We start from the raw sequence: 15,782 nt of genomic DNA on the forward strand, positions 1-15,782 counted from the left end.
GGCACACACCACCACGCCCAGCTAATTTTTTGTGTATTTTTAGTAGAGACGGGGTTTCACCATGTTGGTCAGGCTAGTCTCGAACTCCTGACCTTGTGATCCGCCCTCCTTGGCCTCCCAAAGTGCTGGGATTACAGGAGTGAGCCACCGTGCCCGACCTGAACTTTCTAATAGTCTAGAGTCCTCATGCATTTTTTTTTTTTTGAGTTGAATTACAAGTACTATGACTAGAAATATTTCCTGAGTGTCTACTATGTCTGCGAAACGAAGAAATTTTAGTAAAGGGTAAGACCAATGATGAATATTAAGGGGACTTTTGTATGAATAGTTTAATTAATGTCTTCTAGAGTTGATAGCAGTGCCTGCAGAAGATGGAGAAAGAGGATGGTGACTAGTGGCTGGCCACGTGGTTCTAAAATCTCTATGAGCATTGCCAGCTCCAGCCCTGTCCTTGTGAAGGAAAGAAAATAAACTCAAACCCCAAAGAATGCTGAATGTCTGAAGCTTCTAAGAAAGCCTTTCTGATTAGCTAACTAACTGAAGGAAAACTCCCAGGGGTAACGATGTGTTCTCTGATGTTAAGAAGGGGAAATCTAGTCTGTAAAAATTACACATAAAATATTTCTGAAAAGTGAATAACTTGATTGAGGTTCAGCTAAAGTGAAATAAAACTGTAATTTATTTTTTATTTTGTAAGCCTTTGCATAGAAGATGAAAAGGCAGGGTTGGGTTAGTATCATCCTTTTTTGTGTTTGTTTTGGTAAAATATAGAAAAGCGACTTCTGTTAGTAAATTCTGTCTCATAATGATTATAATTTTATGATGCAAATAGGATCAGAGTCTGATTTTGTAAAACTGGCTTCAGTTTTCATTTAGAGTTGACATATATTTAGTACATAGAATTTAGGCTTACCTAAAACATTAATGTTTCATTTTACACAGCATTAGTGCATAATAACAAGGATGGGTGACTGGTAGTTCTCATGCTAAGCTGGCTCTTTTCTTTTCCTGTTCTCTTCGTGCTTATAATTGTTTTCGGCTTAATATCCAGTGTTTGCAGTAGTTCACTGTACATGAGTAGAAACCAAAAATAAAGCTTTAGATAGCACTCCTTATGGTGGCTTTGCTCCTAGTAGAATATCAACATTAGTTAACCAGTTTTAGAAAATTGTAGTTTAATTTTCTTTTGCCCTTATTAATTTGAAATGTGTTATACTCTATTTCTTTCAATGATGCTTATCAATAAACATTTTATTCTATATTTGTTAAATAAGCCTCATCACATAATAAGGCTAGATGTGATTTCCTGATAGTGTAATGTACATATGTGGCTTAAAATTAGTTAACAGTGTTGTCCTTTTAAGGACACACTGCACAGGATATTTAATGCAGCTAGTAAATGGAAGCAGGTTACTGTCTGAAAGACTACAGCTGACTGTACATTGCAAGTAGTGTATAAAACATTGAGGGCTGTTGGGATATACACAGCTGAAGCATATTCCTGGAAGTCACTGCTCAGCTTTGGAAGGTTTGGTAGTAATGATGCATAAGTTGACTTTTTACATGACAGAGTAATAGGATACTTAGATTTAAAAAAATGACAGGTTTGGTAGACAATGGTTTGTGGTTTATAGGAACAAGGTTAGGATGAAATTGTTTGAATCTTATTTGAAGGATAAGGAAAAAGCAGAGGTGGGAGTAGGTTGTACGTTAGAAGTGGTTTGGATTTTTGACAGTCATAGTCATTTACAGTTTAAGTAGAAATCTGCGGTATCCTGTTTTACTAAGAAATGAACTATTACTTAACAAACATTACCAGGAGCTTCACCATGCACTACACCTCTACTCTCCCAGTTCCTCCCCCACTTCATCCTAAGCTCTTTGATGTTCTTGGAAAAAGGTTTTCTAAAACTCAAATATTAATGTGGGAATCATTTGAAGTAATCTTTTCTGTTTGTTGAAAGGAAATTTAATAGACCTTTTCTGGTTTTGTTACTTGTTTTTGTTTTGCTTTATGAAATGCTGTTAATGAGCTTTTTGCAGTTACAGAATTTGAAGGACAAATATTAGCTGTATCTATGCCAGTGGTTTGGCTCCAATATGATTTAGAAGGAATGCCTTCTTGGGATTAGTGTCATCATATTTGATTATTTATTCGTTCTATTCTTAGCTGATTGTGGTTTGTTAGGTATTTCAACTTTCATTAACATTTGTTTAATGGAAGGTTGTTTAAAACTTGGGTCACAGCAATAAAATCGTTTGATTTAGTTTCCAAATTGCACTTAAAGCTTGAGGTATTGGAAATAATATTATTTGATGTAAAAGTGATTGGGCACAGGTTGTAGAATGATAAAAATAAATTTGATATTCTTTTTACTTATTCGTTACACAGGCAGATTGACTTAAGCTTTATTTTCATAAAAGAAGCCATGATTTTATACATTCTAGAACCTATTTCCATTTGTCTGAAACAACCACTTACACTAAGTCTCATAATTGAATGATATATACTTTTAAAATTGTGTTTCATATTCTCAAACGGTCAGAATACACTGAATTTTTAGTATATAAAAATTTTCATGAGGTGTTCTTTCCTGGCCAAAGACCACAATAGAGGTCTTGATTGTGTGGTTTCTTCCTCCTTTTTCCCTTCACTAACAGAGGTTTTCCTATCTTGGCAGCTGTTTCCTACAAGGCAGTCATCAGTCCCTGATTTCTTCCTTCCTCCTCCTTCCCGCAAACAAGGGCTCTTTTGAATAGTGGATGACTGAAGACAGACTAATCTTGGATCACTTTAAGAAAGTGGAAACGTGTGCAAGAGTTGAGCATGTGGGCAAGCTGCCTGTATGCACTAGCTCATTGAAATCAAACAATAAAAACTTGGACAGTAAAAATTCTTTGCTTGGAATCTAGAGTGGTCCAAAGGCTGACTTAATTTTACTTGTAGCAGTAATGTACTTCATCTAAATTATTCTGATTGCTGATCAGATCATTGAACAGACTGTAAGGATATAAGGAATTGTTCATTGATGGCCTTTTGAATGTGACAAACCATGAGATTATCTAACTTTTTAAAATGTTTTATATAGAATAACTTTCAGTTTTAAGGCAGGCACATTGCTACAGCAGTTGTAAACTGCAAGTTACTTTTGAATAGTCTATGGGAGCTCAGAGTGAAAAATGTATAGAGCCAGCCAGCTAGTTTTGCAGGGATGTGTGCCATGTGTCTCCATCAGATTAATTTTGGATACATCATTTTTCTTTTTGAGGAAGTTTGCATTTTCCTTTGTTTCTTTGGACAGATAAGCATCTGAGGTGTTCTTAAATGGTATACTACTGATGTTGGTGATGCCCCTGTCCCCCCGTGTCTTCAGTGCTTTCGGAGAGACCTAAAACTTGGACCAATTCAGAGCAGGATCCTTAGGGAAGCATTTACATCTCTGAAACTATGGGCCTGAATGATTTCAGATTAATTTCTTACATTATTTTTGTTGTGTTCTTAATAAAGCAAGATAGTACCTTTATAGGTAATAAGTGTTTCAAACCATTTAACATCTGCCTACTTTTCCGTTCAGGTTACATTATAATGAACTGATAGTAAAATGTTATGTACTGCTAATAGCATCTTACATGATACGCTCTATGAAGCATGTAGTAAATCCACAGTAGGTCAGATAATGTGCAAGAACTCAAAAGTTATCAGGAAAATTTTGTTTTCTAAATTTTCTCTATGGTTTAGTGACAGCATCGAAGTGATGTAATGAGTTTGTTTTACTGAGTTATATATATATAACCTCAGAAAGGGAGGGAAGAATTCCCTCACTGCTGCACTTTATAGAACTCTTCAGAAAACTTGGTGTAAGAGTATTACTTAGAAGAAAATAATAGGAAATGAACATGAAGAAACTGTAAGATGTTCCTTTAACAGAAAAGTTTGTAATTTCCTTTCTCTCAGAGGCTAAATGAGGAGGCTGGATATATTTGGGAAATGCCTTCATTTTATGTGTATTATAAGGCTAATGTTTGCTGTGATTCCTCACACAAGCTCAGAAAGAAGTAAAACAGTTGGACAGAACCCAGCAAATGACCTGGTCTCATGTGATCCTAGAAGCCGAGAAACACTAAGTCATACTCCTGAAGTTTTTGTACACTATCCATTTTGGAGAACTGGATCCATAGGGGCTATGAAAACCTAGCAGTCAGGGAAATAAGTTTGACTTGGTGATTAGGAATGTGGCATTTTCAGAATCCCTTTGTATATGGCATTATTTTGCCACATACAAATTTTGGCAATTTGATTGTCAAAAAGGCAGTCAACCTTTTTGGGCTTTGACTGTTTTCAGAATGTAAGATTCAGATACCCAGTGTATAGGAGCAGCTTCCATAGTGCACATAGAATCAAAATATATTTTATATTCAGGAGAGAGAGGGAGGAACGGAGAGAGGATTGTCACTTCTGCAATTTTTTGTGATGTAGAAAGACCATAGAGTAAATGATGGATTTGTTTGTTTTTCAGATATGAAGATCAATGATGCAGACTGCTGGTTTTGATGAAGCTGGGCATTTATAACTAGATTCATTAAGGAATACAAAGAAAATATTTAAAGGGATCAATAATGGTGTCTTCTGGTTGCAGAATGCGAAGTCTGTGGTTTATCATTGTAATCAGCTTCTTACCGAATACAGAAGGTAAGATCCAGTTTACATTTTGTTTTTTAAATCCAGAAGAACTTGAACTGTACAATCTTCTTTATATGGAAGTACCTAGAATATTCGTTTATTATTTTAAAAATAGGCATTAAAATGATCTCCTGAATATTGAATTCTTTATTAGGTGGTCAAGTTCTTTTGATAACACAGATATGATATAGAAAGTGCTAGATATGTGAATTTATATTTTACATACATTTATGAAGTATAACCATTCTAAATAATCCCAAGGGAACTAAATGAAAGCTCTGTTTTGGTATACATTTTGCATTTATTCACTACATTTATTTTAGTAAAACGGAAAGTATTTTGTGGAAACTCTTTCATCTTTAGTAACATTTGCTTAAGTGTGGGCATAATTCTAAAATTCCTAAGTTAAAATTTTTAATCTTTTATGAAAAGTTACTTTTTAATAATAGTTCATCTTTTTATGTTGTTTATATCTTTAGCTATATGTATGTGTGTGTATGTATATTCTTTGTAATGTTAAATTTGCAGAAATATAATAATTATTTCTTTGTACTTAAAAGTAGATGTGGACTTTTTCTTAAGCACTATTGCATTATTTTTTATAAATCTAGGAATAGTAATGAGTGTATTTTTCAAGACCTGATTTTTAAAGAAATAAATATACTTTTGAAGACTCATGAAATAATTGGGACCATCATTTATTAACTACTATATAGATTTCTGGTATCCGTTGTTTTCTTAGTCTTAAATATTATTTCCATATGAAAATAACACACATGCAGGTGTTTTTAGAGCAGGGTAGAAGTTAATATGGAGCTAAGATGTATAAATTTTATAGCTAATTGATAGTGGCAGTTATTGGCATGAAAATATATTAATCTTGTAAAGTTTGTGAAGGGTATAAAATCTCTGAGAAATGCATATAAAATATAATGGATTAAAAAATTCCAATTAAATATTCTTGAAAAAATGTTTAAGAATTAAAAAATTGATTTTATATGTACTTTTAAGTGATCTCACTTACACCTATTATTAAAATGATAGGTGGAGAAGGGGCATACTGTCAACTAATAGAAGCGTATTATTCCATTGTCTCTGTAATAAGCTTCAAAGTAACGTTTTAATTTTGCTGAAAGAGTTTTACTTGAATTGCTTGTTCCTACATTTTATCATGTTCTCCTTGTCTCTCTAGTCCTCTACCTTCAGTATATTGTTATAATGTAATATAATTTAAATAAATAACAAATTTAGAAATACTTAAAGTAAGAATTTCTGTATTCAGAAAGTAAATAGTGTTCACTTGGGTTTAAGTCACACTTGGAAGTTACAATCTTTGGGTTAATATTTTATTTTCAGATGACATTGCTCTTTGCTTTAGAACTGAAGATGCGTCATATCTAACATCATATGTAATCTCTCTGAATGAATAATACTATCATGATAAACAGTGAACAGGAATTGTGTTTAATAATATAAATTTCTGGCTTGGATTGTTGTGAAAAATTTGTATGTAGTCTGATTTTGCATCTCATTTTTGGGGGGAAAAACTTCACTGAATTCTTGCTGTTATGTTTGAATGTTTTTTAAACATTTAAAAAAGATTCCAGGTGTGGACCAATGGCTCATTAGTCCACATAATGAAAAAATTTCTAATCAAGTTAGAGACCACTTTGCTTGCACAGTAGCTTAACTCAGTGGGGGGCTAGCAAACAGAGACTTTTTTCATGAGATACTGCAGCTTTATTTTCAGTGTCATCTATCAGGTCAGGATTCAAATCTGCTATTAGGAGAAATTTCATTTTTGGCGCATCAGGCCAGAGGGTATTGCTTCTGAAGCACTTCCCTCCTACGGGTAAAAAGAACCTGGGACGAACCCATACTGCTCATTGTAAGAGTATACACAGTTAATACACACTGTTAGAACATTGATCCAGTATCACATGGGTTTGTCTTAGAAAGAGAAAGTCTTACATGACGTGATAGTTGTTTATTGCCAGAAAGCAGATAATGCTCTGTGAACATCTATAGAGAAAGCCAAGCAACGTTAGGTAAGAAGGCATAGGAAGGCAGATATAAATTTAACTATTCAGCCATTGAGTTTCTTTTAGGCCCTTACATGATTGTAACCTTTTAACATCTTACAGAGTTTAGTTCTTTTTGTACCAGTTTCTAGGTTCTTGCAGGTAAACTCAGATAAGTTTTCCTGAGTGATTTCTTCCCTCTTTCCTCATTTATTGAGTGACTAAATTGAGCTGCATGCTTAGGATTCAAAAATACACAAGGAAAAATAATGCATTAGGCACGGTTCTTTTTTTGTTTGTTTTATTTTATTTTTTATTTTCCCAAAAGTTATTGGGGCACAGGTGGTATTTGGTTACATGAGTAAGTTTTTTAGTGGTGATTTTTGAGATCCTGGTGCACCCATCGCCCGAGCAGTATACACTGCACCATATATGTTGTCTTTTATTCCTCACCTCGCTCCCACTCTTCCTGCCAAGTCTCCAAAGTCCATTGTACCCTTCTTATGCCTTTGTGTCCTCATAGCTTAGCTCCTACATAACAGTGAGAACATGGGATGTTTGGTTTTCCATTTCTGAGTTACTTCACTTAGAATAATAGTCTCCAGTCTGATCCAGGTGACTGCAAATGCTGTCAATTCATTCCTTTTTATGGCTGAGTAGTAGACCGTCATATATGTATACACACACACACACACACCACAGTTCCTTTATCCACTCGTTGATTGATGGGCATTTGGGTCAGTTCCACGATTTTGTAGTTGTGCTGTAAACGTGTGAAGGCATGGTTTTTACTCTTGAGAAGCTCATGGTCTTGTGCAGGGATTGAAACCTTAACCTGTTGGTGCCTTGAGGGCAGCGGACTTGAGGTCAGATAAGAAAGTGCTTGTCAGAGGACCTGTGATTACCATTCCAGTATTTAGCTTGGTTTTTCCAGCCTTCTGCCTTTCAGTAGAAAACAAACATTAGGATTTTTAAGTAATGACAACTAATGAAGATTTTGTTTAAAAAATAAGCGTGTATCCGCCGGGCGCGGTGGCTCAAGCCTGTAATCCCAGCACTTTGGGAGGCCGAGACGGGCAGATCACGAGGTCAGGAGATCGAGACCATCCTGGCTAACATGGTGAAACCCCGTCTCTACTAAAAAATACAAAAAACTAGCCGGGCGAGGTGGCGGGCGCCTGTAGTCCCAGCTACTCGGGAGGCTGAGGCAGGAGAATGGTGTAAACCCGGGAGGCGGAGCTTGCAGTGAGCTGAGATCCGGCCACTGCACTCCAGCCTGGGCGACAGAGCGAGACTCCGTCTCGAAAAAAACAAAAAACAAAAACAAAAACAAGCGTGTATATCGTAGAATAGCCATGGGTTATGCCTTTCTTTTTAGATCTTTTTTTTCCCTCCTGTTACAGTTGTATTTTACCTTGATACATGATTCACATAATTTTGGATTTGCTTCACATAATTTTGGATTTGCTTTACATCTGTACATAATGAGACATACATTTCCAAATTCATAAGGACTTACTGTGTGTTCAGGCAAACATCATAAATGTCATATTTTGTGTACACATAAAAGGGCAGATCACTAAGCATTTTTAAAGTTTGAACATGGTCAAAGCTAATTATACAAAGGTTTAATTGTTACATATACCTATCTCTATCTTGAATCAAGTCTTATCCATCAAAATTTACCTGTTTCTGTAAAATAGGATTAATATTTTACATATTATCCAAGCTTTTCCTACAATGTATTTTGGGGAAAGTTATATTTAGAATTTCCAAATAAAAATGATTTTATACAGACCAAACTTTCAAAATATTTTGTCAACTTTTCTTATTATTGATTTTATTTCTAGAGAACTAATCTCAGATTCTTTAAAAGTCCATTTTGTTGAGAGACTGGTATGCTTTGATTCTTTTGGACAGTTTTTATAAGCATAGTACCCACTGTGGAATCATGTATCAGTAAGTAGAAAGTAAATTGAATTTTTGTGTCCTAGATAATTAAATTATGCTGTATAATGGAGCCTTGGCAAGCATAAGTTAGAGACATGAAGGCTTGCTCAAGTGACAAGTTACAAATAATAGTACTCCTTCAGCAAAATCAGTAATATGGATTTCAGGTTGAATTCTTTATGCATTGAATATGTAATTAGATTTTATTAGTCAAAGTTTTACTTAATTACCTCAAATTACCTTGTTGCTTATCCTTATTTCAAAGAAAACTCTTATGCCAGGTATAAATGTGAGAGATGCCACAAATAGCTTTATGTATTTATTTTATATAAATCAAGAAAATAGGGTAACATAGTTGTAGAAATAGTTTCTTGCCAGTTTTTACTGTACTTTTAAGTTCTCTACATTTTATAATGACGAGTTAATATTATCTCTCTAAAAAATATGTGTCTGTAGGGTCTTTTCACTATTTAGGTAGAAGAAAAAAAGGTGGATTTAGGGGTTAAATATGAAATAGTGAAAACTGTTTCTGGCATATAGATATTTCCTTCAGAATGGACTGAATTTGGTGGAGCGATTAGTAAGTTTATTCTCCAAGATTAAATTTAAGAAAGATTAATATAATTCAGATTACTGTATTCATTCCTCCTTTTTTCTTTCATTCTTTGATTTACACACACATGTAACAAAATCTGTATATATATATACACATTCTTGTGTATATATGTGCGTGCACATACACACATACACACACACACAACATGCAGTATGATAGTTTCACAAGGGCAGGGATATTTTGTTGTTGTTCATTGATGTCTTCAAGTGCCTGAACAATGTCTGGCTTATAGTAAGCACTCAATCCATAGCTGTCACATAAACAGAATAAATCTTTGAAGAGGTTCATAGTCTGTGTAATGAGGGAAAAAGACAATGAGCAGTTGTAATAAGAGCATGATAAAGTGCCAGAATAATGATATTCACAGAGGCATTGGGATGAGCGGTAGTTGGATGGTTGGATGTATGTCAGGAAATTCTTGTAGCTGGAAGTATCGTATGAAACAGCAGAATCACCTGGAAGATCTGTGGTGGGGCCCAAGCATTAGTTAGCGTTTCTGATAAATTGCAGGGTGATGCTGATGGTGTTGCTCAGCATCACACTATAAGAGCCATTGCATATTTTATGTGTGTGGGGGTGGTTGTGGTGAGGGTAGGGGTGCATGGGTGTAGACATGGTACTTTTTCAAAAGTATTTTTGGAAAAAATGATGAGTTGATTGATCATGATTCAGAAGTTAGTAACCAGTTGTTTCTTGGGAGCTAGTGTCTATTTCTTTGCAGATTGTTCTTTATTCCCCTGATTAGGCTTCTTGGGAATAATTTTAGTCTTCAGAAAAGGATTTTTTTTTCCCACTTTTTATTTATTTATTTTTCCTGAGATGGGAGTCTCACTTTGTCTCCCATGCTGGAGTGCAATGACATGATCTCAGCTCACTGCAACCTCCACCTCCTGGGTTCAAGGGATTCTCCTACCTCAGCCTCCCAAGTAACTGGGATTACAGTCATCTGCCACCATGCCGGGCTAACTTTTGTATTTTTAGTAGAGACAGGGTTTCATCATATTGGCCAGGCTGGTCTCTAACTCTTGACCTTGTGATCCACCCACCTTGGCTTCCCAAAAGACGGATTACAGGCATGAGCCACTGCACCCAGCCTTTTTTGCTCTTTTCAACAGTATACTCAGAAAAAAAATTTTGAAAAATTTACACCAAATTGGAAAAAACACATGTTTTTCCTCTTAGGAATAAATGCTCCATTTAGTAGAGCTCTTAAAACTCTTGTTTCAATTTATCTCTTTTCACTCTAATACCCTGGTTCTTTTCTTGTTGAGAATAACTACATGGCCAATGCTATAATAGCACTGATTTGACTTACTGTGGGGACTTCAGATTTCCCAATCTAACAAAATTAACTACTTTTGTTCATTTCAGTATATCTGATTAGTTGACGTCTAGGAGGTATATTTTCAGCAAGGTACTTGGGGGTTTGGCTGTAAACCTAACGGGAGTCACAACTCCCATTAAATTAATAGGAATTATGTATCTGTGCTCGCTGCATAGCAAATGTAACTATTTTTTAAATTCACAAATTATGTAAATTAGCACCCATCTAAAGCAATGAAGTTTTAAACAATTACTATTATTGTTATTATTTTTTTGAGACAGTGTCTTGCTCTGTCGCTCAGGCTGGAGTGCAGTGGCGCAATCTCAGCTCACTGCAACCTTGGCCTCCTGGGTTCAGATGATTCTCCTGCCTCAGCCTCCCAAGTAACTGGGACTACAGGCACCCACCACCACGCCTGGCTAATTTTTGTATTTTTAGTAAAGACGGGGTTTCACCATATTGGTCAGGCTGGTCTCAAACTCCTGACCTTGTGATCCACCTGCTTGGCCTCACAAAGTGCTGGAATTACAGGCGTGAACCACCGTGCCCGGCCAAAAAAGTGATTTTATTTAAGAAAATACTTAACTGTATTGCTCTTAGGACACTTTAGATATTATTTTGTTTCATGAGTATATTGTAATTTAATTGCAGCAGCTTTCTTCTCCATAGGTAGCTATAATTCAGTTTTAAAAATGTAAATCTTAATACCTTTACAAATTGTATGATGTTATTTCTTCTCTTGGAAAAATCAAATTATTATAGTATTACTATCAGCATTCAAGATGAAGGTAAATATGTTCCAAATGTGACTCAAAGTTGCCGAAAATAAAATTAAGCTTAATTGAATACATCGGAATCTTTTCAAAAGTTAATTTGAATTATACTTTGGTCATCTTATATACCTATATTTAATGTCTGAATGTGCCATGTTTCATAAATGAAGATAAAGTTCAAGTGCTCGATTGTCGATTTTTTTTCTTCCCACTTTTCCTCATTCTTTCTTCATGATTCCATCCTCTTTTGCCTCTTTTTCATTTGTGGAAAAAGTTCGTTTATCCACAATTTGTGTTGATTCACCAATAGGTCTCTTGCTGGTGGAAAAAGTGTTGCAAATGTGTATGTCATTCACAACAGTCACCCTGCAGACCTCAAAAATGTTATATTACGTGACTGTTTAATTTCTGTAAACTTCTATTTTTCTGACAGAAAAGACCATATCAAATATTTAGTAAATAAATTTGTTTTTAAATAATTTGCTGAAAGTGAAGAGGTTATTAGCTCGTCCATACTAGAGTAAATTTTAGAAATACTGATTTTACATGCATATTAGGCATTTACACAGTTATTGTTATACTTTGAAAGAATCAATAGGGTATTACAGGTAGTTTAATTAAAAGCACAGGAGGCATTTAAAGCACCTTAATTTTGTGGAACTGTAATTCTGTTAATTTCTCCTTACCCAATAATTTCAGCATTGATGAAGCTCTTCAATTTTTGAGTTAATACACTTTTTAATTTTTTAATATACTATAGCTTGTGATATTAGAGAACAAGATAATACAAGTGATTGAACACATCTGAAGAACATATCTGAAGACTATTGTAGAATGTGCTGTATCTCAAAAAACTAATTTATCTGCCTTATTACTAAGGGAGTGTCTTAACTAAAACATATGCTTGGTACCCCATGGTACTCTTTATTTTCTTTTCCCCACCTCTGCAAGACAAAGAGTGACATATGACAGCCATACAGGCTACACATATTAGACATCAATGTGGATTAGTGAATATCTCATGGCATCTTTCAACATTGTTCCTGAACTCCTTTTGTCAACTTGACAGAAGTGATTCCAGGAGAATACCTAGTCCCAGCCTTGGGATCTCTTGGCTAAAATGTAAAGCTGAGAAGGGAATACGTATCAGCACTTCAGGAAGCAGAAACAACATTTATAATCTCTTCTTATCAGCAAGGGACTCTCCTGAGTTTGACTTTTATGTCTGCCGTAATTCTTGCTTTGAGGGCTTATTTTTCTTAAAAGTGCTTTTTTCTTCTGATTTTGAATGTATACATCTTCATGAGAAAAGAGAAAATTAAAAAAATTAAGATAAAACTTTTAGAAGGTTCATAATTCTATGACTTTGTTATGCCACAGCACATTTCTTTTCTGTTTTTCCACCTATACACATATTTCATATAGATAAAGCCAAATTATGTATAAATACAAAATTAGGTTATTCATCTACACACACTCTTATATTCATATTTTCAGTTTTAATTACCAGAAACAGTATTACCATGCCATTATATATTTAGATAATGAATGTTAACAGCTGCATCGTAATTCATTATTTAATTATATAAATTTAATACAAATTATTTAATCCTCCTTTTCTACTTTCCAGCCATTTGTACTTAAGTTTTTTCAAGTATAAGTAAAAATACATATCTATATAATTATTTTTCTTTCACAACTGGTTATTTCCTGAGGCTAAAATTCTAGAATTCTTATAATTTGACTGGAGGTATAGACATCTTTCAAACTGGCTTTTTTGAAGGGTTGATGTGTTCACACATTGATGACCAGTATGTAAATCCATGTACTTTACCAGCAATGATTTTACATTTTAAAAAGAATTAACACTTTGATTTGTAAAAAAGGGTATCTGATTATAAATTATATTTGTAATTTGGGGGATACTTCTGAGGACAAAAACATTTTTTGTACATTTATTTATTGGTCAGTTGTCATTTTGAGATGAACTTTTTGTTCACTGTTTTTGCCAGCTTTTTGTATTGCTAATACTTTTCTTATTTTTTTAAATTTATTGATGATACCCCCTTTTTTCATTCTTATTATGAAAACCTATTTGTTTACCTTTTAGTTTAGTTTACAGTGTTTACATTTTTAATGAAAACTTCAAACAGAAGAGAGAAATTTGTAGTATAACACTAATCGCAGATTTAACAGTCGTCAAGATATTGTTACATTTGCATTATTGCACCCTTTTTTCTTCTTTCCTTTTTGTTATATAGCTATTTTCTTTTGTGAGATCTTCCATTATTTTTATGCTTAATAATGTATATCTTGATCTCAATTAAATATTTATTCACTTGCATTTCCCTGTAGCTCTTAAATATTTTTATTTAAATTTTTAGTCCATCACGAATTAATGTTTTTATATGGTGAAATCTAAGGTCTTTGATCAGTTAATTTAAAGTGAAGTGAGCTGATATTAAGCCAACTGGTAAGAATTAAATTTTAACCAACAAAGTAGTTGAAGTTGGAACATAGCCAAATTAAAAATGTATGATGGATGGTAGTTGAAAAAACAAAAACAAAAGTAAAAAGAGTAGAAATAAACACTATTTATATCTATACAGATTGAATTGTGAATGAACAGTGAAAATGTCACTGTTCTGATTCCAGTAATATATCAGTGGTCTTCTCTACTTAAATGATTTTTGTATCCCAAATGTATTTAATAAAGTTTATTTTTAAGAGTTTTTATGTTGTTGTTAAACAGCCGAGAGAAGCAAAAACGTGACTGTAGAGATAGATTAAAATTTCCCACCATGAAGATGAAGTTCTGCATTTTAGGAATTTTGGAGTTTCAAGAAACATAAAGAATTTCCTGGAAAAAAAAAAAAGAGGGATTCATATGAAGCCTGGTTAAGTTTTGCACAGGGATTTAATCTAAAAAAGGGATCCAAGTAAAATTCTCATTTCGTTGAATATTTACAGGGTACGTCTTACTATTCCTGTACGCATCTCTTTGTATCTAATTGTTGTGTGTTTGTGTGTGTGTTAATCATTAATTAGTTCTCTTTTTCCTTTCTGATTCATATTTTTCTCTCTATAGTACTAAAATCTAAGCCAGGTGGTAGTTATGCCTGTATTAAGTTCAGGCTTTGGTTAGAGGCAATATAGTAGGATAATACAAGTCAGATACTTCCTTATTTTAGTTACGCATTACAATAGAAAGCCTGTTGGATTTTAAGAGGCCACTTTTATATGGTAGAATGCTGTGATGAGGTGATGTTGACAGGCTTTTTAAAAAGTTGAAAAGTGAAGGAGACAGGTGTGTAGGTTAAGTTTATTTCCTTGTTTAAGGAAAGTTTTTTATTTTTATTTTATTTTATTTTACTTTTTTTTTTTAACAGTTTTTTTGTTTGGTTGCTTTTGATAGATATGCTGAATATCTGAACATTTCTCCAAGTGGAGGGAAGGGAAATGGAACCCACTGCACTGGTAGGAAGGCTCATTTAGGGAAGGAAAGAATGTATATTAGTATCCAGAGAGAGGAAAGATTCAGGAAGAGATGTGTGCAGTCGCAGAAGAAAGATGACGGAGATCATGCTGGACTTGAAACATCTTCTTTATCTAGAACAGTGCCCCTCAAAACTTAATGTGCGTATAAATCACTCAGGGGTCTTGTTAAAATGTAGATTCTTGCTTCAGCAATCTGGGATGGACCTTCTGAGTCTGCATTTCTAATAAGCTCCCAGGTGATGCTGAGGTTGCTGCTCTGTGAGAGGATGTCTGTATTAGGGAGTTTTGGTTATTAAAATGTTTAGTCTAGAAAATGAGATTTTACATGACAGTGACTTCCGCTGTTAACAATCGAGGTTTGTTTTAAACCCAAACAACCATAGTTGAAATATAGAAATAACATCACTTTCAGTTGTATAACTCATTTTACTAAAAAAGGAACTAAGCTACCTTGAAACTTTACTGAACATTTTTATATTTTGTTGCACTTCTAATCCTATTTTATATGTTTTCTATTGACCTTTTATCTGGTGAGTTGCTTTGAAAAATCCCTGAGCAACAATGCAGCCTGACCCTTTCTCCCTAATATTTCCCTTTATTCCCTATTGATCTGTCCTACTTTCATTCTATCGTACACAGAAACAGTGTTTTTAATAGCATTTTAATACAAATATTTTATTATTTAAAGTAACACTATAAAGTCATGTAATCCAAAGTGTGTTTGTCTTATTTAGAAAAAGTTATTTTTATTATACTAATTTTTCAAAGTCAACATATTTAAACAAGAAATAATAGTCATTTTTGCCTAAGTATTAATTCCATGACTTATTAGCACCATAAGAGTATAGGATGGAAGTACTTGATTGTTAATTTGTCATTAAAAATGGCTAAATATATTTTATATGCCTAAGGTTATCTA

At 33.9% G+C, this 15,782-nt stretch overlaps 1 protein-coding gene across 18 annotated transcripts in view; it reads left to right on the forward strand.

Moving 5' to 3' along the window:
• Positions 1-15,782, forward strand: part of ADGRL2 (adhesion G protein-coupled receptor L2) — a 235,503-nt gene that overhangs the window by 71,397 nt on the left and 148,324 nt on the right. For all 18 annotated transcript variants that reach the window (XR_004052016.1, XM_030912815.1, XM_030912820.1 and 15 more), the window contains exon 2: positions 4,518-4,690. Coding sequence is in view for 17 of the 18 variants with exons in the window: in XM_030912815.1 (XP_030768675.1) it covers positions 4,618-4,690 (73 nt within the window). In the remaining variant the exon portion in view is untranslated. The remainder of the gene's footprint in view (positions 1-4,517; positions 4,691-15,782) is intronic.

The sequence above is a fragment of the Rhinopithecus roxellana genome, chromosome 12 (genome assembly GCF_007565055.1).
Source record: "Rhinopithecus roxellana isolate Shanxi Qingling chromosome 12, ASM756505v1, whole genome shotgun sequence".
Classification (NCBI taxonomy): Eukaryota; Metazoa; Chordata; class Mammalia; order Primates; family Cercopithecidae; genus Rhinopithecus; species Rhinopithecus roxellana.